Here is a 23,052-nt window from a genome sequence, read left to right as displayed (position 1 = left end):
ACTGCCAAACGAGACAACTGTATACATGTATACTGCCAAACGAGAACTGTATACATGTATACTGTCAAACGAGAGAACTGTATACATGTATACTGCCAAACAAAACAATTTTACCCTGGACCATAGTGTACATATAACTCACACACAACACATAACGTAATATTACCACAAAAATTAACAATTCATAAAACATATTGCAGAAGATTGAATGTGTTAGTTTAGTCTGTGTTAGTCATGATGTGTCTGGTTTTTAGACCATTACAGGTACAGAATCAGGCCACTCGGCCCGTTGAGTCTGCTCCACCATTCCATCACAGCTGATCTATTTTCCCTCTTTTCATGCCTTCTTTCTGTAACCTTTGACACCCTGACTAATCAAAAGCCCATCAACCTCCACTTAAAATATATCCAATGACTTGGCTTTCATAGCTGTCAGTAGCAATGAATTCCACAGATTCACCACCCTCTGGCTGAAGAAATTCCTCCTCATCTTTGTTTTAAATGGATATCCCTCTATGCTAAGTCTGTGCCCTCTGGTCCTAGACTCCAACACTAGAGAGAACTCTCTCTGCATTTTGTTTGTAATGTGATTGTGCAATAGTACTGTAGTGGTTTGAATTTATAATAAATATATTTTTGTTTAGAAATGCCTATGCTTATGGAACGAGAGAGGTGAAAGTTGATCTCAGACAGGCTGCTGGAAAGGAGGTGTGAACGATACAGTTCAAGTTGGAGGCAACACTTAGCGAGTTTCCCTGAATTCCAGATTCAAGATTGTTCAATATCATTTCCAATACACAGGTATAAAATGGAACAAAATAATTGTTACTCCAGATCCGATGCAGCACAGAGAAAAGGAATCACAATAGGATAAGCAACACAATAAGAAAAAAACGCAATAAATATAAACACATAAGAATAAGTTACATACACAGATTGATTGTATGACCATAAAGTGACACGAGGCACAGGAGTGTCTGTATATAAGGTGATTCTGACAGGAAATGATAAAGTAGTGGTGGTTGGGGGTGTGGAGGTATGGGTTAGTGATCAGCCTTACTGCCAGGGGAAAGGAACATTTTTTGAGTGAAGAACAATGACACACACTTCCTTCAAAAGTATAGAGTACATGGAAAGGATCACTGCATCAACATGAACACAGGGCAGTGACACACACTTCAGCTCCCAGCACGTTCAGGTGTCTTTTGCTAATTTGCCCTTTCATTAGAGTTGTGGTTCAGCTTGTTACAGCCCTGCTGATGTCCGGTAATCATTCAGCACATTTCCTCTAATCATAAATCTTCACAGTTCCCACAGGCTCAACCTGAAACTTCACAGCTCCAGTTAACAGTGAAATCCTTCGCCACAGTGTTGCAATCAGCATTCCCAGTGAAATCTTACTGAGTCTATGCTAACTCTGAACATACCTGGAGACCTGAACACTATCAAACCCAGCAGCAGCATTGGGCCATTCGGCCCATTGAGTCCGCTCCACCATTCCATCATGGCTGATTTACTATCCCTTTCAACCCCATTCTCCTGCCTTCTCCCTGCAACCTTTGATGTAATTACTAATCAAGAACCTATCAACCTCCACTTTAAATATAGCCATTGACTTAGCCTTCACAGCTGACTGTGGCAATCAATTCCACACGTTCACCATTCTCCTCATCTCTGTTCTAAATGGACGACCCTCTATTCTGAGGCTGTACTCTCTAGTCCTAGACCCACCCACTATAGGAAACATGATCTTCAATAAAGCAGGGTTTCTCCAGGATTTGAACTCGAGACCTCACGTACATCAGAGCAAATCGGTCACTCAGAGAGGATCATACCTGTAAAACCATCTGTCTGTGGGAATGAGTTCCACAGATTCACCACCCTCTGACTAAATAAACTCCTCATTTCTGCTCTAAAGAGGTGTCCTTTTATTCTGGGGCTGTGCCCTCTGGTCCTAGAGTCCCCCACTATCAGAAACATCTTCTCCATATCCACTCTATCTCAGCCTTTCAATATTTGAGAGGTTTCAATGAGATCCCCCCTCATTCTTCTAAGCTCCAGCGAGTACAGGACCAGAGCCATCAAATGCTCTCCATACATTAACCCTTTCATTCCTGGGATCTTTTTCGTGAACCTCCTCTGGACCCTCTTCAATGGCAGCATGTTTTCTTTGATAATGGGCCCAAAACTGCTCACAACACTCCAAATGCAGTCTGACCAATATCTTGTAAAACCTTTGCATCACATGCACGACCGCTCTATCCAAGCCTTTCAATATTGTTAGTAGGTTAATTGATCGTTGTAAATTGTCCTGTGACGAGACTCGGGGGTTGCTGGGCAGCGTCTTGAAGGGGCGTTTCAAAGTTCAAAGTACATTATTGTCAAAATACGTTTACAACCTTGAGATTCGTCTCCTTATAAGCAGCCACAAAGAAACCAAACAGAACCCAATAGAAAAGATCGTTAAACACCCAATGTGCAGAGAAAATAAATACAGGTGGCCCCTGCTTTTTGAACTTTCGCTTTACGACAACTCGCTGTTACGAAAGACTTACAATTAGTACTTGTTTTCACTAACCAAAGAGGATTTTCGCTTTTATGAAAAAAAGACGCCCACTTTATCTGTGTGTTTACCCCAGGAAAGACTACAATGACTGTGAAGCCTTGTGCAGGCAGCTGTTTGTGCATACGTGTACGTGCATACGTATGCATGTATGTGCTGATTGCTTTCTCTTGTTATAAAATCCTGTAACAGGATCACTTACCAGCAAAGATAGAGAGGTCCGTTGAAGTCTGATGTTACTACTTTTAAAAGTCTTTATTTATGAAAGGGGCACAAACGTAAGATTAATACAAACACTCAAATATACGTAGTCACTACTTAATCTAAAAGCGCGGGTCTAATAATAACCATCAATAAGAAACAGCTCGATCGTTTGACTAGGGGATAAATTAGTGTCCGATGGAAATATAAAAGTCACTCAAATTCCTGCAGGCTTCTGGCTTTCGGTGGGGGGGGGGGGGGGCCGCTGGGTTTTCACTTGTTGGACAGAGAGAGAGATTGCTGAGAAAAGAAAAACTTTATGAAGCAAATCCGTTGAATCAGGGGAGCGGGCTTCCCCGTTGTTAGCTAAAAGCGGTTTTCCGTGATTCCAGCCACAGATTCCAGGCCCAGAATCTAACGCACGTGGCTTCCTTCCAAATGGCTTCCCGCTACGACAGGATCGCTATCGTGTCTTCTTGGTGCGTCTGAAGGGGCTGTCCCCCCACAGACCCTCCTTTATTCTTCCTCACGGGGTCTCAGGTGTCAATCAGGTTGGGATGATGCAATCTCTCTCTCAACCAGCCCACTTTGCCCGAGGGCTTTACACGTGGTCTCCATGAGACAATAGTCAATGTCGCCTCATTTTGCATCCCGGTGAAACGCGGTATTCGGCACGTCTCTCTCTCTCTCCCACTTCCTGGGTCTACTGACCCCCCCTCAACTAGTGCTCTTGCGATTCTCACAAAGGAGGGGGCTGCGGACATAACACTCTCCAAATCGATTTTGGCACGCTGTTTTCCCCGAGTTTGATAAGTGAATCTACACCGTACCTACAATATTTCTACTTTATATAAGATGTGTATTTATCATATCATTCCTGCTTTTACTATATATTAGTGTTATTTTAGGTTTTATGTGTTATTTGCTTTGATTTGGTAGGTTATTTTTTTTGGTCTGTGAACGCTCAAAAATTTTTCCCGTATAAATTAATGGTAATTGCTTCTCCGATTTACAACATTTTGGATTGCAAACGGTTTCATAGGAACGCTGTACCTTCGGATTGTGGGGGAAACCTGTAGTGCAAATAACACTCAGAACCAAAGTTTACAAAAGTGAGTTCACAGCCACAAAACCAGTCTAGCAGCCTGTTAGTTGCAGGCCACAGCCTCACTTCAGCATTGTATCTCAATAAATAAATAAATTCTGTAGCTGTGCCCCCTTGTTTTTGATTCCGCGTTGGGTTAATGTAGCAGGGTTCAAACTTATAACTTCTGAGTCAGAGGGAAGCGTTTGCACCCGCTGTGCACGGCGGACTATTCAATAGTTATCACAATAACGGACTGCAGATTAACACCAAGCCCACCTGCGGTGCAGATTTACTGTAGACAGCTGCTCTCCATCTCAGTGAGGCTCCCTCTGTGGACAAAGCATGGCCTTTTACACGGCTCTCAGCTGTAGTCAGGCTCTCCATGGACCCTTTTCAACCCCCAGCCCAACTGAACAGGCTGCAAAGCGACCTATCAGAGAAAGGAGCCGCTGCCTCACCAAATCCTCTTAACTCCTAGATTCCACACAGAGCCGTGTTTAGGTAGAGAGATTAGCTTTACAGAACTTAAAACAGTCCAGCACAGGAACAGGACCTTCAGCCCACAATGTTGTGCCAGACCAATTAAACTAGTAACCAAATAGCCAACTAAACTAATCTCTTCTGCCTACACAACATCCATATCCTTCTACTTTCCTCACGTTCATGAGCCTATCTAAACATCTCTTAAAAGTGTCTAATGTTTCACTCTACCACCTCTCCAGGCAGTGCATTCCAGACACCCACCACTTTGTGTAAAAAACATGCCCCTCACATCTCCTTTCAACTTACTCCCTCTCACCTTAAATGCATGTCCTCTGGTTTTGGACATCTCAACCCTTGGAAAGAGATTTTTTTTGTCTATGCCTCTCATAATTGTATATACCCTCATCAGGTCAGCTCAGTCTCTGCCGTTCCAGAGGTTTACCCTACCTCTCATTGTAACACATGCCTTACCATAGAAGTAGAATAAATCTGTTCATTTCTATAGATGCTGCCCGACCTGCTGAGTTCCACCAGCGTTTTGTGCGTGCTACTTTAGTCTTTGGCTCCTTTTCCACGCGCACAAAAAGACTGTGTGTGTTCAGCCTGTCTATGCCCCTCCTGATTTTGTGTGTGAGTTTGTTCAACCAGAAGAGTGTCAAGTGATTCACTTTGGAAGGTGGAACCGGATTCTCAACAGTGTGGAGAATGGGGAGCAGAGGGATCTTTAGCTCCACATCCTGAGATCCCTCAAAGTGACATACAAGCTGGGTTGTAAAGAAAGTGCATGGTGTGTCGGTCTTCATTGTTTGAGGGACTGAGTTCAAAAGCCACGAGATAATGTTGCAGCCCTATAAAATTCTGGGTAGATCACACTTGGAATATTGTGTTCAATTCTGGCCCTCATTATCGGAAGGATGTGGAAGATTTAGAGAGGGTGGAGAGGAGATTTACCAGGATGCTGCCTGGATTAGACAGCATGTCTTATGACCCAGGGTTAAGTGACCTCGGGTTTTTCTCTTTGGAAAAAGGAGGATGAGAGGAGACTAAATTGTCAGTCTACATGGAACTCTAGGATGGATTCAAAGCCCACAGCCTTCTACAGAGATGAGAATATTACTCAGCTACAGTTGACATTTTCTGACCAACTAGTCAAAATCATACTTTGCAAGTCACAGAATAAGCTACTACTAAGGTGCACAGAAAATAATCAAACTATTTCACACTCTGTTTGCAAAGCTACACACAGTAAAAATACATTCTCTCCATGCTTGTGAGAAGCAGTTGTTGGGTAGGCAACAGCACCACTAAAGTGCAAAGTACATTTATTATCAAAGTTTGCATAAACAACCCTGAGATTCATCTTCTTATAGGCAGCAACCAAACAAAGAGACCCAAGAGAACGCGTTTAAAAAGACTGTTATACACCCAATGTGCAGATAGGAAAACAACAATACAAGCAAGCAAATAGCATTCAGAACTAAAGTTCACGAAAGAAAGTCCACCACAGACACAAAGTTTATGTCACCATGTAAAACAGAGATTCATTTTCTCACAGGCATCCACAGTAAATACAAAGAAACAAAACACAAGCAAAATAACAACAATAAATAAATAAATAAGCAATAAATATCGAGAACATGAGATGAAGAGTCCTTGAAAACAGGTCTATAGTTTGTGGAAACAGTTCAGTGATCGGGGGGGGGGGGGGGCGGAGTGAAGTTATCCCCTCTGGTTCAAGAGCCTGATAGTTGAGGGGTAGTAACTGTTCCTGAACCTGCTGGCCAGTAGTAACTGACTGGGCTGTATCCACTACTCTTTGCAGGCCTTTCTGTTCAAGGGAAGTGGTGTTTCCATACCAGGCTGTGATGCAGCCAGTTAATATACTCTCAGCTGGTCTAAGAGACTCTTAGATAGACACATGAATGATAGGGAAATGGAGACTATGTGGGAAGGAAGGGTCAGATTGATCTCAGAGTAGGTTAGAAGTTCGGCACAACTTTGTGGGCCAAAGGGCCTGTACTGTTCTATGTTCTAAACTTTGAAATATATCTTTCCAGAGTAGGTGAATGAACTATCTGCACTGAGTCCTGTTGAAGGTTCTCAGCCCAAAATGCGGACTGTTTATTCCTCTACACAGATGCTGCTTGACCTGCTGAGTTCCTCCAGCATTTTGTGTGTGTTACTCTGGATTACCAGCATCTGCAGAATCTCCTGTGTTTATGAAATAATTGCAATGCATTTACGCTACAAATACTGAAGTCAGAGGAGACCCTCCCCTCACACCATCAGTGGAATCTGCAGGAGACTCTGCTTCAAGATGCCAACGTTCACCATCAAAGACCATCCCATCCTTGCCCTCTTCTTCCACAGCTACCACTGGGCAGGAGGTGCAGAAGCCTGATGTCCCCCACACCGCTACGTTCATTAACAGCTACCTCTCTTCAACCATTTGGTTTTAAACCAAACATTACAATCACAATCACTATAGTTTAGCAATTTTGCATTAAATGGGCTGATTTTCCTTTGTTCTGTCTCAATGTTCAATCAAAATTGTTTAATGTCATTTCCAGTAACTAATTGTTACCCCTGATCTGATGCAGCACAAAAAACACAATTAAGATAAAGAACGCAATAATAAGAAAAAACACAATAAATATAAATACATAAAATGTGGTAAACTGGATCAGCAAATTTGTGGATGACACCACGATTGGGAGTGTAGTGGACAGTGAAGAAGACAATCAGAGCTTGCAGTGGTATCTGGACCAGCTGGAAAAGGCAGCTGGAATTTAATGAAGACAAATGCGAGGAGTTGCACTTCGGTAGGGCCAACCAGGACAGGTCTTACATAATGAATAGCAGGGCACTGAAGAGTGTAGTAGGTCAAAGGGATACAGGTACGTAATTTATTGTAAATGGCATCACAGGCAGATTGGGTCACAAAGAAAGCTTTTAGCACACTGGCCCTCATAAATCAAAGTATTGAGTACAGGAGATGGGATGTTATGTTGAAATTGTACAAGACGCTAGTGAGATTTAATTTGAAGTATCGCTTGTAGTTTTAGTCACCTACCTACAGGTAAAGTATAAATAAGGTTGAAAGAGTACAGAGAAAATTTGCAAGGGTGTTGCTGGGTCTGGAAGGCCTGAATTATAAGGAAAGATTGAATAGGTTAGGACTTCATTCCATGAAATGTAGAATATTGAGGGGAGATTTGATAGAGGTATACAAAATTATGTGGGGTATAGATAAGGGTAAATACAAGCAGACTTTTTCTGCTGAGTTTAGGTGGGACCAACTAGTGGTCATGCGTTAAGGGTGAAAGGTGAAATTTTTAAGGAGAATCTGAGGGGAAACTTCTTCACTAAGAGAGTTGTGAGAATGTGGAACAATCTTCTCATGCAAGTGAAGGATGTGAGCTTGATCTAACCCTTGAGGGCTAAGGTCCCGGTGCAGGTTGATGGGAGTTGGCAGTTTAAGTGGATTCGGCACAGAATAAATTGTCTGAAAGACCTGTTTCTGTGCTGTACATTCTATGACTCTATAAAGTCGCTTATATACAAAGAATGACTGTATGACCATAAAGTGACGCTAGGCACAGGAGTGTCTGTACATAAGGTGATTCTAACAGGAAATGATGAAGCAGTGGTGGCAGAGGTAATATACTTGTGGTGGTAAAATAGCTGTGTTCTTGAAAATATGTATAATTTTTATGTATTAAATATAATTATGTATAATTTTTAAATACATTTCTGTTATTCTTGTAAATATTTCTTATCTGATGCTCTGTGCCTGTAATGCAGCTGTAAGTTTTTCATTGCAGCTGTGCATGCGAAAATAAACTCAACTTTGACAATATCAGTGTTAAACATTGCAGTACGTTAAATTCATCAGTCCCTGCAGAGAAATACTTCAGCCCCAGCACACATTTAACTTCTAATAATTTAAAATAATTAGTAAAGACTAATAAACTAGAATACTTCTGAGAACTAAAAGCAGTTGGAAACATTTCACTAATTTTAAATAATTCAAAAGACAGATCAACAAATAAAGCCAAAATACTGCAGGTATTGAAAATCCATCATCAGGGACGCCCATAATCCAGGCCATGCTCTTTTCTCACTGCTGCCATCAGGAAGAAAGTACAGGAGCCTCAGGACCCACAACAACAGGTTCAGGAATAGTTATTATCCCTCAACCATCAGGCTCCTGAACTTCATCTACCCCATCATTGAAATGTTCCCACAATCTAGTGACTCACTTTTAAGGAGTTTTCAGCTTATGTTCTTGATATTTATTGCTTATTTATTTATTTGTTTCTCTGCCTTTTTTGCTTCTTTGTATTTACTGCAAAAATGAGTTCAATTCCAAAGCCGTCTGTGAGAAGTGCGTACGTACTTCCCGTGAGCATGTGCTTAGGGTGGCAGGGTAATGTAGCCGTTAGCACAATGCTTTACAGTGCCAGTGACTCACGTTCAATTCCCGCCTGTAAGAAGTTTCTACCTTCTCCCCGTGAACATGCTGGTTTCCTCCGTCTGCTCCGGTTTCCTCCCACAGTCCAAAGACGTATGGGTTAGTAGGTTAACTGGTCATTGAAAACTGCCCTGTGATTAGGCTAGGGTTAAATCGGGAGTTGCTGGGCGAAGTGACTCTAAGGGACTATTCCGTGCCCTATTTCTAAATAAATAAATATTAACAAGGAAAAATGGTTCCCCCGCACCCCCTACCCCCCAGGAGGATGTCATTACCTGTGGTGATGAGAGGATGTGTGCTGACTGGCGTAGTGCTGGCGGCCACACTGATACTCCTGGTGTCTGAGCCGGAGGCAGAAATGCCAGATTCTCCTTTCTTGCCACTGTCGGCCATGCTGTCAGGCTGGCCTCCTTTACTGCCTGGAGCGGGCACCGAGCCTGGCGTCTTAGCCTGCGGGGCCCCCGGGGCGGGCGTCGCTGGTGCGGTTGCTTTCAGAGTGACGCTCTGCAGTTGTGGCTGCACTGCTGCCGCCGTTGCTGCACTCTGCTGGTTTCGGATCGCAAGGTTCTGCACCTGGTTGCAGTGGGGAATGCATCGGAAACTGGAGCCATTAGTGAACAGCAGTTAACAGTGGAGACATACAGATAAGAGTTTAAAAGTGTCCACACTCAGAAAACACGAGCAAAATGTCATCTCTAGATCTAAAATGACTTGGGTAAATCTGAGGCCTCTGTCTGTGGACATGGTCACTTTCACACAGTGGGACTGTCAGGAGTTTCACAGAACAATACAGCACAGGAATAGCCTCTTCAACCCACCAAATCCATGCCAAACAAGATGTCAAAATAATTTCATTTTTATATTTTATTTAGAGATACAGCACGGAACAGGCTCAGCAGCCCATTGATTTAACCCCACCCTGATCACAGGACAATATATAGTGAGCAATTAACCTACTAACCCGTACGTCTTTGGACTGGGAGGAAACTGGAGCACCCAGAGGAAACCCATGTGTTAACGGGAAGGACGTACAAATTCCTTACAGAGGATGCCGGAACTGAACTCTGAACTCCAACACCCTGATCTGTAATAGCATTGTGCTAGTTGCTATGTTACCGGGACACCCCTCAATCCCTTCTGCCTTGCACATGATCCATATCCTTCCAAACTGTATCAGTCTAAAAGCCTCTTAAAACAACCATTATTGTATCAGCCTCCCCTACTCTCTGCATGTAATAAGAAAAAACTTGTCCCACTCATCCCAAAAGACCATAAGACACAAGAGATTTAGGCCATTCAGCCTAAGGAGTCTGCTCCACCTTTCCATCATGGCTGATTTATTTTCCTCTCAACCCCCTTCTCCTGCCTTCTCCCCAAAACCTTTGACGGTCTGGCTAAACAAGAACCTATCAATCTCCGCTTTCAATATATCCATTAACCTGGCCTCCACAGCCGTTTGTGGCAATGAGTTCCAGATTCACCACCCTCTGTCTAAGGAAATTCCTCCTCATCTCTGTTCTAAATGGATGTCCCTCTGTTCTGAGGCTGTGTTCTCTGGTCCTAGAATCCCCCACTACAGGAAACATCCTCTACATATCCACTCTATCCAGACCTTTCAATATTTGATAGATTTCACTGAGATCCCCCTCATTTTTCTAATATTAAATTTATCTATCTATTGATTGATTGAGATAGAGCATGGAATAGGCCTTTCTAGACCTTCAAGCAAACTGGCCAGCAAACCTCAGACCTAACCCTAGACTAACCTCAGCTGATCAATCAACCTACTGTCCGGTACGTCTTTGGACAGGGAAAGGAAACCGGAGCACCCAGAGGAAACACACACGCTGTCACGGGGAGAACGTACCAACTCCTTACAGACAGCACCAGGAATTGAACCTGGGTCTCTGGTACTGTAAAGCGTTGTGCTAAGCAGTAGGCACCATGCCACCCATACCCCTTTATATCCCTTCTTACCTACTTCAAACTCATTCTCTCACTCTCCCCTTTAAACTTTGTTCCTCTCACCATAAATGCACTCCCCTAGTATTTGACATTTCTACCCAGGGAAATGATTCTGCCTAGGTACTCTAACACTTGCTTCTATCATGTTCCCCTCAGCCTCTGCCACTCCAGGGAGAAATACTCAAGTTCATCCAACCTCTCGTTATGGATCATATTCTCTGTAGTCCAAGCAGTATCCTGGTGAACTTCTGCACTCTCTCTAATGGCTCCACATTCTTCCTGAACTGGGGTTAGCAGAAGTGCACACAATACTCCAAGTGTGGCCTGACCAAATTTGTATACAACTGCTGTGTGCAGTTTTATACACATTCATCAAGTTTCATACAGCATTCATTTCAAGAGGTCTAGAATATAAAAACAAGGATGCAATGCATTATAAAACATCAGTCAGACTGCACTTGGAGTACTGTGAGCAATTTTGGGCACCTTATTTAAGAAAAGATGTGCTGCCATTGGAGAGCGTTCAGAGGAATTTCACCAGAATGATTCCAGGAATGAAACAGCTAATGTATGAAGAGTATTTGATGGCTCTGAGCCCGTACTCACTGGAGTTTAGAAGAATGAGGAAGAAATTAATTGAAATCTATCAAATATTAGAAGGCCTAGATCAGGGGATTCCAACCTTTTTCATGCCATGGAGCCTTACCATCAACCAAGGGGTCTGTGGACCACAGGTTGGGAACCCCTGGCCTAGATAGAGTGGAAGTAGAGAAGATGTTTCCTATTGTGGAGGAGTCTAGGACCAGAGGGCATAACTTCAGAACAGAGAGACATCCATTTAGAACAGAGACGAGGAGGAATTTCCTTAGACAGAGGGTGGTGAATCTGTGGGATTCATTGCCACAGAAGGATGTGAGGGACAAATCATTGGGTATATTTAAGGCGGTGATTAAAAGGCTCCTGATTAGTCAGGGCTTCAAAGGTTATGGACAGAAGGTAGGAGAATGGGGTTGAGAGGGATAATAAATTATTTATGATGTAATGGCAGAGCAGACTCGATGGGCCAAATGGCCTAATTCTGCTCATGTCTTATATAACCATATAACAATTACAGCACGGAAACAGGCCATCTTGGCCCTTCTAGTCCGTGCCGAACACTTACTCTCACCTAGTCCCACCAACCTGCACTCAGCCCATAATCCTCCATTCCTTTCCTGTCCATATGCCTATCCAATTTTTTTTTAAATGACAAAATCAAACCTGCCTCTACCACTTCTACTGGAATTATGGTCTTAACGTGACTTTCTGAATGTGCCTTGACCAGCGAGCGTACCTTCGTTTCCACCCTAACTACCTATGCAGCACATTCAGAGAGCTGTGCACTTGGACCCAATGGATTTATTGAGTGTTCACCTCACAAGAGGCACTCCGAATGAGGTTCATTTTCTGCTGTTTTGGGATACTGGTATGATACTGACAACTACCACCAAGACCCTGCCACGGTCAGTCATAGTGATTCTGTACAGGAAAGTCTGGCCAACTTTAGCTCAATCTCCTACCTGCCCTGTGCTGACAAGACCTGACGGGCTGTGGAGGCCAAGTCATCAGATACACTTAAAGCAGAGGTTGATGGGATCTGGATTAGTAACGGTGTCAAAGGTTATGAGGAGAAGGCATAAGAATCGTGTTGAGAGAGAAAAATCAGCCATGATAGAATGGTGGTGCAGACTTGATGGACCAAATGGGGTCATTCTGCTCCTATGTCTTAAGGTCTAAGAGATAGGTAGCTCAGGCTGAAGAAGCTCACAGGAGCATAAGGAGAAGGAAGAGACCATTTGGCCCTTCTTTCCTCTTGTTTCCTTTATCCTGAGAACTGTTGGTGATGTTCCGGACTGTCCAGCCTGAGAGAGCCACTGCACAATGCCCTCCTCCATGAGGATCTTGGACCATCACCCCTTGTCCAGCTCTACTGAATGTTCCTGTGTGGGACGACTACTCTACTGGGTTATGCAGGTGTATCCCTAGTTGTATCTGTGTGTGGACCGGCCGTAGGCTGCTGTGGTCTGCTCGGACAAGTGTAGGTGAGGTCGGGGCTGGGGGCAGACAGGTGAGGGAGTGGATGGGGATGGATATGTGTGGGGGGAGGGGCTGTGTCAGATAGGTGTGTGTACGGGGTCCAGACAATGTTGGGATGGTAAACCTTGCGGTTTGCACTGCCGGTTCAGGGAGCTGCCAAAACTCTGTCAACTAATTCAGTAAAATATGAACAAAAGCATGCCTGTATGCTGGTGGGAGGACTGGCTGTGGTAGGAGTGTGAGGGTGTTCCTTTACCAATTACCCCTATACCTGCCAATCTGCATCATTTCCCACTAAATCCCCTCGTTTTCATATTATCTCATGTTATTCTGGGCCTGTACTTACTGGAGTTTAGAAGAATGAGGGGGGATCTCATTGAAGCCTATTGAATATTGAAAGGCCCAGATACAGTGGATGTGGAGAGGAGGTTTCCTATAGTGGGGGAGACCAGGACCAGAGAGCACAGCCTCAGAATAGACGCCCAATTAGAACAGAGATGAGAAGGAATTTCTTTAGCCAGAGGGTGGTGAATCTGTGGAATTCATTGCCACAGATTGCTATGGAAACCAAGTCACCGCCTCTCTCAGATGCTCCTTGAACTTTCCTCCTTGACCCACCAACAGCCAACATACACCGACCCAGGAAGGCTGATAGCAAACTGGGTGCCGCAGTAGCATAGTGGTTAGTGACACACTATTATAACTCGGGCTGCCAGAGTTTGGGGTTGAATTCTGGTGCTGTCTGTAAGGAACTTGTATGTTCTCTCTGTGAATGCATGGGTTTATTCCAAGTGCTCTGGTTTCCTCCCACAATCCAAAGACCTACTGGTTCATAGGTTAATTTGTCATTGTAATTTGTCCTGCGATGAGGCTAGGGTTGCATAGGGAGGTTACTGGGCAGTGTAGCTCGTCGGGTCGGAAAGGCCTGTTCTGTACTATATCTCGAACTAACCGGAAGAGGTTGTCAGAGAGAATTGAGCTTGTTACCAGGAGTGGACGGCTTGAGAGGAGAGATGGCACAGGTTGGGGGATGTTTGCCCTGGAGTGAAAGGAGAGGCTTATAAAACCACATAAATGAAATAGTCAGTCTTTTCCCCAGGGTTAGGGAGTGCAAGTCCCAGTGCAAAAAGAAGGGGGGGGGGTGTTGGACATGGGGCAGCCAACCCCACCCTATAAAAACCAGAGCTACAGAAACACCAACAGAAGCTCCACAGACCTTACCCCTGGGAAAGGACGGATCTTTGAAAATGGACCACACATTTAAAGACTAACCCAGGACAGAGGACTCGGATGGGTCACTGTCAGTGGCCTGTGCCCCGGTAGGGCAGATGGGCTTATGAAGAACAAGAAGGGGAGTCCAAATCCAGCCAGAGTGAACAGGGAATAATATAAAAGGGGATTTGAAAGGCAACTTTTTCCCACACAGAGGATTGGTGTGTGTGTGTGTGTGTGTGTGTGTGTGTGTGTGTGTGTGTGTGTGTGTGTGTGTGTGTGTGTGTGTGTGTGTGTTTGTGTGTGTGTGTGTGTGTGTGTGTGTGTGTATGTGTGTGTGTGTGTGTGTGCACGAGGGGGAGAGAGAGAGAGGGAGGGAGGGAGGGAGGGAGGGAGCGAGAGAGAGAGACAGATAGATAGATATTGGTGTGTAAAAGTGTAAGTCCTGGGGAAATGGATGGGAATATGGTGAAAGATTTCTATCAGGCACCTGAGGGCAACGTTTTTTAACACAAAGGGTGATATCCATGTGGAAAGAGCTGTCAAAGGAAGTAGTTGAGGCAGGATACAATTACAACATTTATAAGATGCGTGGACAGGTATATAGTTAGGAAATGTTTAGAGAAGAAGTTCCCAACCTTTATTCTGCCATTAACTGAGGGGTCCATGGACCCCAGGTTGGGAGCGCCTGGTTTAGAGGGATTTGGGCCAAACTCAGGCCCATGGACCAGTTCAGTTCAGCAACTTGGTTGACATGATCAAGTTGGGCTGAAAGGCCTGTTTCTGTGCTGTCTGACTCTGTGACTCTATTTCTTGGTTGTTTTACCTCACTAAAGATGCTATTTAAACAGACATTGATGTTAATGCATGCAGTAGGGTAGCAGTGTCAAAAGGTTGGGCTGCTCAGTTGGGCCTTCCCTTTGGAGCACACAGGCTTGTCTTACTCATGACTCGTGAGGAGTTTCACACCCTGTGGGGAGCATTTGACAGTTCTGGGCCTGTACTCACAGGCATTTAGAAGAATGAGGGGGATCTCATTGAAACACATTGAATATTGAAAAGCCTAGATAGAGTGGATGTTTCCTATAGTAGAGGAGTCTAGGACCAAAGGACACAGCCTCAGAATAGAAGGACATCCAATTAGAACAGAGATGAGGAGGAATTTCTTTAGCTAGAGGGTGGTGAATCTGTGGAATTCATTGCCACAGATGGATGTGGAGGCTGTCATTGTGGTATATTTAAAGTAGAGTTTGATAGATTCCTGATTAGCCAGACCTTCAAAAGAGAGTCAACATTTCTACCCAGAAGGTAGTCAATATAAGGAATGAGCTGCCAGAGGAAGTGGTTTAATCAGGTCTAGAACACTGTTGGACAGGTACACTGATTGGTTAGGTGGAGGAAGTTATGGATCAAATGCTGGTAAATGGAATTAGCTGGTAAATGGGATTAGCTTGGATGGGGCATTTTGGTTAGCATCGACAGGTTGGGCCGAAGGGCCTGTTTCTGTGCTGTATGACTCTACACCTGTCTTCGACTGGATGATTAATTTGCAATTGAGCAAAGCCCGGAGGCTGGATGTGACAACCTTTGCCCTCCCATCCCCACCAGACCCTGAGACGGCTTTCACCCAGATCCCGCTCACGTCACAGACTGCACGGCTGAGAACTGACCTGTGAGACGGCTGACTGCTGGTTGCCTGGAGACACCGTGACCTCTGGCTGGACCGCAGCGACGGTGGCAGTGGGCGTGAAGATGAGCTGGGGGGACAAAGGAACAGCACGACCTAGGGTCCTAGCTATTTGCACAAGGTTACTTTGCTGTGCCTGAAAATTACATGAAACGTGTTGCCTTTTAAACTCCACCATGGACAGCCCCAAGCCTGGCTGCGAAAGGAGGAGGGTTGGGCATGGGGCCAGTAACCCCATCCCATGAAAACCCAGAGCTACAGAAACACCACCAGCAGCTCCAAACACCTCATTCCTGGGAGAAAGGATTCGCCTAGAAGACGTATGAAGTCATGTGGAGAAAGTGAAAGCCATACGGCCAATCAGCCTTTGGACCAGGACAGAGGACATTGATGAGCTGCTGTCAGTGGCCGACATCCCTAGGGGTGATGGGCTTAATAAGAAAAAGAAAATTGCCTTTTATCTACCTCAGGCATCATGAGATGGCTGACGTGGTCTCAACAACAGGATATGCAGGGAGGTATCTGAGGAATTGAACCCTAAGTCTGGCAGGGGCCAGGAGACTGACAAATTTGTGTTGTTTGCCAATCCTTGTATTGTTTGTGAGTCTTTGTCTGGTCAAGAAAGCACAGCAGTGTCTCCACTTCCTAAGGAGACTGAGGCTCCCGCTCCCACCCCCGTTCTCAGCAATGTTTACAGGAGCACCACAGAGAGTCCTGAGCAGCTGCATCACTGTCTGGTCCGGGGATAGCAAGATGTCTGACCACAAATCCCTACAAAGCATTGTGAGAGGATCATCGGGGTCTCTGAGATACCATCTGAGATATTTATCAGCAGCGCTGCATACGCAGGGTCTTTAGATTGGCAATGATCGCTCCCATCCATCCAACAACCTTTTTGACTCTCTACTGCTGTAGCATTAGGACAAGGACTGTTAGGACGGGGAACAGCTTCTTTTTCCGGGCTGTGAGATGACTGAACTCCCTGTCACCACCCAGGTCTCATTACGTATGAAGCACCAGTAGTGTTAATCTGTTCACTTTTTAACTTGTATCATACATGCACCTTATTATGTGTTAATTTATTTGTGGTAACATTACTTTACGTGTTGTGTGTGTGAGTTATTTGTACTGTGTTCTGCCCCCTGGTCTGGAGGAACGTTGCTTCATTTAGTGGTGTACATGTGTACTGTTGTAGTTTTTCATTGATCCTGTTGTATTTCTTTGTTCTACTGTGAATGCCCTCAACAAAACAAATCTCATTTATTTATTTACTTCTGGCCCTTTGAGACATGCTACCTAGCAACCCACCTGTTTAACCCTAGCTTAATCACTGGACAATTTATACAGACCAATACACCTACTACCTGCTATTTATTTATTGATTGATTGAGATCCAGCATGGAACATGCCCTTCCAGCCCTTCGAGCTGCGCTGCCCAGCAATTCCTCAACTTCATCCTAGCCTAATGACAGGACAACTTACAATGACCAACTAACTTTCCAACTGGTATGTCTTTGGACTGTGGGAGGAAACTGGAGCACCCAGAGGAAACCAACTCGGATATGGGGAGAACGTCCAAACTCCTTTCAGGCAGCGGCAGGAACAGAAGCTGGGTCACTGATAGTGAAAAGCATTGTGCAAACCACTACACTGATGTGCCACTACAGCGTGTACGTCTGTGGACTGTGGGAGGAAACCTACACACGCATACGGGGAAAACTTTCTACAGTGGATGCCGAAATCGAACTCCGAGCTGTAACAGCATCATCCTAACTGCAAAGCTACAGTGACCACATATACATACTTAGATAATAAATTTAGTTTGGAAGTATTTTGAACTTTGAACTCTCACCAACAATTTAGTTACACAAACATCTTTTCCTGACACACTCATATGTTTAAGGCATAGTATACAGTGTGTGTATGTATACAGCAGCCCTGGAAACCAGGGAGATTGAACAGCAGTGTCTATAACGAGAGAGAAGCCTTTAGTTACTGGCGACAAGGCCATGGAAGGCTCAGAGGGAATCGGGAATTTTCTTTCACAAGTGTCTGGAAATATCTCCCCAGCTTTGGCCTAGATGAGTCCTTGAACAGTTGTAACCTGCAGAGTTTGAGTTGCCAAGTGCGAATCATCTCAAGTCCACCTTTGGCCAGCACTAACACTCTGGGCCAAATGGTCTTCATCCAAGCCCTGAATGTCTACAGTTCATGTTGAGGGTGGGATCACTGGACGATGTGACCGTACTGGACTTACACCATCTGATAATTATTAGAGACAACTTAACAATCTCTCCTCCTCTTTAGATATCTGATTGTAGACTTCAGGAAGGAGAGGTCGAGGGAACACGCATAGAAGGATGAGAGGTGGAAAGGGTGAGCAGTTTCAAATTCCTGGGTGACAACATCCCTGAGGATCTATCCTGGAGCCAACACATTGATGCAATTACAAAGAAGACACAACAGCAGTTATATTTCATTAGGAGTTTGAGGAGACCTGGTATGTCAACAAAGACTCTCGCAAATTTCTACAGATGTACCATGGAGACCATTCTAACTGGTTGTAACACCGTCTGGTATGGAGGGGCCATCGCACAGGACTGGAAAAAGCTGCAGAGGATGTAAACTCAGCCAGATCCATCATGGACACTAGCCACCCCAACATGGAGAACACCTTCAAAAGGCAATGCCTCAAACAGGCAGCATCCATCATTAAGAACCTCCATCACCCAGGACATTCTCTCTAATATCAGGGAGGAAGTACGGGAGCTTGAAGATGTTTCAGAAACAGCTTCTTCCCCTTAACCATTCCACACCACATGCCAGTGATATTAAGCCTGATTCTGGTACCCCTTTCCCCTAGGGGCATAGCAATTAACGTAACACTTTACAGCACCACCGATCGGGTCCAATTCCTGCCGCTGTCTGTAAGGAGTTTGTACATTCTCCCAATGACCATGTGGGTTTCCTCTGGGTGCTCTCGTTTCCTCGCACATTCCAAAGATGTACCGGCTATGGTTAGTAAGTTGTGGGCATGCTAGGTTGGCACCTGAAGCCTGGTGGTACTTGTGGGCCGCCCCCGGCACATTCTCAGGCTGTGTTGGTGGTTGACGCAAACGATGTGCTTCACTGTATGTTCCAATGTATGTGTGACAAGTTATTCGCTTTAATGGTCCCCTACTGCTGATGTGTAACTCTGCTCTGGATGGCACTGGTCATCCTGCAGAAATCAGCTCAGGCAAGGGTTGGCAAAGAACACAGGGATAGGGGAGGCCATTTCACTCATCCATCGGAGGTTAGAAGAGAAAGAAAGGATCTGATTGAAACCTAGGAGTATTTTCTTATGGATCTGGACTATTACAAACAGTTCTGATCTCCCCCTTATTGGAAGGATTTTGAGGCTTTGGAGAGAGTGCTGGAGGTTTACCATGATGTTGCCTGGGTTAGAGGGTATGAGCTATAATGAAAGATGGGACAAACTTGGTTTGTTTTCTCGGGAGGGGCAGAGGCTGGGGGGAGATCTGATAGAGATCTATAAGATTATGAGAGGCCTAGATGGAGTAGACAGATAGTGTATCTTCTTCTCCAGGATTGAAATGTCTGATAGCAGAGGGCATGCATTTAAGGTGTGAGGGGTGTAATTTTAAAGGGAATGTGAGGGGCAAGATTTTTACAGAGAGAGTGGTGGTTGCCTGGAATGCAGAGTCTGGGGTGTGGTGGTGGAGGCAGAAACATTGGGGACTTTTAAGAGACCTTTAGGTAGGCCAATGAATGTGAGGAAAATAGAAGGACATGGACATTGTGTAGGCAGAAGAGAGTAGTTTGGCTAGCCACTTGATTATTAATTTAATTGGTTTGGCACAACATTGTGGGCTGAAGGACCTGTTCCTGTGCTGTACTGTTTGATGGTCTGTAAGAGTTTGATGGGTCTTGACATTGAGCACTGTAGTCAAGGTGGTGAAGAAAGAGTTTTTAGCACGGGACAGTGAATACAGGGGTTAGGATGTCATGTTAAGTGAGACCAAAAGAAATCAGCTGTACAAGATGTGCAAGTGGTGAGATCACAGTTGGACTAGTGTGTGCAGTTCTGGTCACTACTACAGGAAGGGTGGAGAGGGGGTAGCAAAGGATCACACGGACAAAAATGCCCCTGAACTGCTGAGTCCCTCCAGCATTTTGTGTGCTGCTTCAGGTTTCTAGCAACTGCAGAATGCCTTGTGTTTAAGATCTGCTTTGTTGTTTACATAGGTAGCAGTGTTGAATTTATTTTGATTTAGAGGCACATTGTGGAACAGGCCCTTCTGGCTCATGAGCCTCGTCGCTCAGCAACCCATCGGTTTAACCTGGCCTAATCCCAGGACAATTTACAATGACCAATTAACCTACTAACCTGTACATCTTTGGACCGTGGGAGGAAACTGGAGCACCTGGAGGAAACCCCTGTGATCACAGGGAGAACGTACAAACTCCTTACAGACAGCAGCAGGAACTGAACCTGGGTCACTGGTAAAGTGTTGTGCTGCCTACCCCCTTCTATCCGGAGAAAACCCACACGTTCAACATACAAACTTGCTTACAGAGGAACTAGAAATGAACACTGAACTCTGATGCAGAGCTGTAATAGTGTCGCACTAACGGCTATGCTACTGTGTCGCCCTAATATAAAACTAGGAAGTCATGTTGAACTTGTATAAAACTTCGGTAGGCACACTGGAGTATTGTGTTCAGTTCTGTTTGCTGCATTACAAGAAGGGTGTGGAGGCTTTGGCAGGAATGGAATGTGTATGCTGTCAGGAGAGGGTGGACACACTCGGATTGTTTTCTCTGGAGCGTTAAAAATACAAGAGACATAAACAGGGTAGTGTAGGGGTTCCCAACCTTTTGGATGCCATGGATCAATACCAATATGCAAGGGGTCAGCGGACCCCCAGGTTGGGAACCCCTCGGGTAAATTGTCCCTTAACAGAAATTTCAGATGTTAGAGGGCTCAGGTTTAAGATGAATTAGGGAAAGAGGTAGGCAGATGGGATTAGTTTAGATCAAAATCATGGATGGCCTATACAGACACGATGGACTGAATGGCATGTGCTATTCTACTTTCACCAGGGCCTCTCTATGCTACTGAAATCAACCTCCCCCAACACAAGACCTGAACTTGAGGACCAACCCTAACCCTTTCCGGAACTCCCTTCAAACATATGGACTATGGTCTTGGAAAGACTCTTCATTTCATGTTCTCAATAGTTATTAGTTTATTATTATTTTTCTCTTTTGTATTTGCACACTTTGTTGTATTTTGCACACTGGTTGTTTGTCTGTCCCGTTGGGTATGGTCTTTCACTGATTCTATTTCATTTCTTGGATTCGCTTTGCATGCCCAGAAGAAAATGGGTTGTATGTGGTGACATATATATACACTTCGTTAACAAATTTACTTTCCATTTTAAACTGTTCCCACCACCTCTCAACCACCTTGCCAGATTGGTCCCTGTCGAGGTTTCTACGTGGCATTACTGAACTTGAGGAGCAACTGGAGTAGAGTTTAACAGCGTGGTGGGAGATTGGAATGTGAACAGAGCAAATACTCAGTGTCGGGCAGCCCTTGTGGAAGAGGAATAGAATGAATCACTCCGAGGAACATGGTCTTTTGGCCAGAAGGCAACAGAACACTAATGACACCACTCAAGTGATGTCATGTGTGTGATTTACAGGTGTGAGGCTGTGCTGAGAGGGTGCCCTGACTATTCTCTCCAATGCAGTGTGTAAGGTGCGGATATGTTTGGCTCTTAACGCGTGCCTATGTATGTGTGTGTGCATGTGCATATATGCATAGATATATTGACTGTGTTCACGTGACATCTGTGAAAATATGTATGTGGCCACACATTTGTAACTGAGTTGACTATGTGTATGAATGGTCTAGATAAGGTGGGTGTGGAGAGAGTATTTCCTGTGGTGGGGGTATCCAGAACTGGAGGGCACAGCCTCAAAATTGAGAAGCGACCTTTTAGAATGGAGGTAAGGAGGAATTTTTTTAGCCAGAGAGTAGAGAATCTGTGGATGCTCTGCCAGACTGCAGTGGTGGCCAAGTCCGTGGGTATACTCAGGACAGAAGTTGATTATTTCCTGATTGGTCAGGGCATCAAAGGGTATGGTGAGAAGGCAGGTGTATGAGGTTGAATGGGATGGGATCAGCCATGATGGAATGTTAGAGCTGAATGGCCTATTTCTGTTCCTGGTCTTACGTGCACATGTTAATGACTATGTGTGCACATACTTGGTGATTGAGCATACACACACGTGTGCACAGACTGTGTAACTGTGCGTGCATACACGTCAGTGACAGGACATCTACCATATGTCGCCTTTTGGCTACTGGTTGTGATATACTTTGCACAGATTCTAACTCCAACTGTCTCGGTAAATCAGCGAATAACCAGGTTACCCAGTGAATGAGCTTCGATAGTTATGACCAGATTGTACAATCAGAAAAAGGCCCGTCTCTCCAAAGATCCTTGAGCCTTCATCTGCTCAGATCAGCCTCTGAATGAATATTCTTAGCAGACACTGTTTTCCCTGTGGATTGGATTGGAACCCCGGCAACCCGGGAGAGGAAACAAATGCTGAGGCTGAGAACAAATGGAAGAATAATAATTGATTCCCTAAAGGAAGATCACAAAGGATCAAAGGTCATGGGCAGACACTGACGAATTAATCTTCAAAAGGAACAAAGGGTGATTGTGATTAATGGCGAGGCACCTCCAACATCACATCACGCACTCAACACTTGTAGGAAGCAATAGTTTGCTGCTTACCATCTGTGCCCGGAGGTACATCTGTGCCTGGCTGGCTGTCAGAGCCGGGCTGTTCGAGTTCCCCAGGAGAACGGCCTGCTGGGCGATTCCTGTGGCACCGGAGTTCACGGTCTGAGCCCGGCTGATCAGCTGAGCTGCGGCCGGGGACGTGGCCAGGTTAATCTGGGTCAAAGGGACATTGCCGTCAATGCAGGGTCAGCTCACTGCCCTGGCCTCTCGCTCTCCTCCTGTCCACTCCCCGGCCTCTCACCCTCCTCCTGTCCACTCCCCCGGCCTCTAGCCCACCTCCTGTCCACTCCCCCGGCCTCTCGCCCACCTCCTGTCCACTCCCCCGGCCTCTCGCTCTCCTCCTGTCCACTCCCCCGGCCTCTCGCCCACCTCCTGTCCACTCCCCCGGCCTCTCGCTCTCCTCCTGTCCACTCCCCGGCCTCTCACCCACCTCCTGTCCACTCCCCCGGCCTCTTGCCCACCTCCTGTCCACTCGCCCGG

General features: G+C 45.2%; 1 protein-coding gene across 6 annotated transcripts in view; it reads right to left on the bottom strand.

The window, feature by feature from the left end:
• The window catches only part of LOC132382283 (polyhomeotic-like protein 2), a 163,713-nt gene that overhangs the window by 82,341 nt on the left and 58,320 nt on the right, over window positions 1–23,052 (bottom strand). For all 6 annotated transcript variants that reach the window (XM_059952387.1, XM_059952386.1, XM_059952388.1 and 3 more), the window contains 3 exons: window positions 22,564–22,725; window positions 15,732–15,884; window positions 9,084–9,381 (listed from right to left, as the gene is read on the bottom strand). In XM_059952387.1, coding sequence (XP_059808370.1) covers window positions 9,084–9,381; window positions 15,732–15,884; window positions 22,564–22,725 — 613 coding nt within the window. The remainder of the gene's footprint in view (window positions 1–9,083; window positions 9,382–15,731; window positions 15,885–22,563; window positions 22,726–23,052) is intronic.

The sequence above is a fragment of the Hypanus sabinus genome, chromosome 27, assembly GCF_030144855.1.
Source record: "Hypanus sabinus isolate sHypSab1 chromosome 27, sHypSab1.hap1, whole genome shotgun sequence".
Taxonomy (NCBI): Eukaryota; Metazoa; Chordata; class Chondrichthyes; order Myliobatiformes; family Dasyatidae; genus Hypanus; species Hypanus sabinus.
The sequence above is the reverse complement of the archived record's forward strand: the minus strand, read 5'-3'. Positions and strand labels throughout refer to the sequence as shown.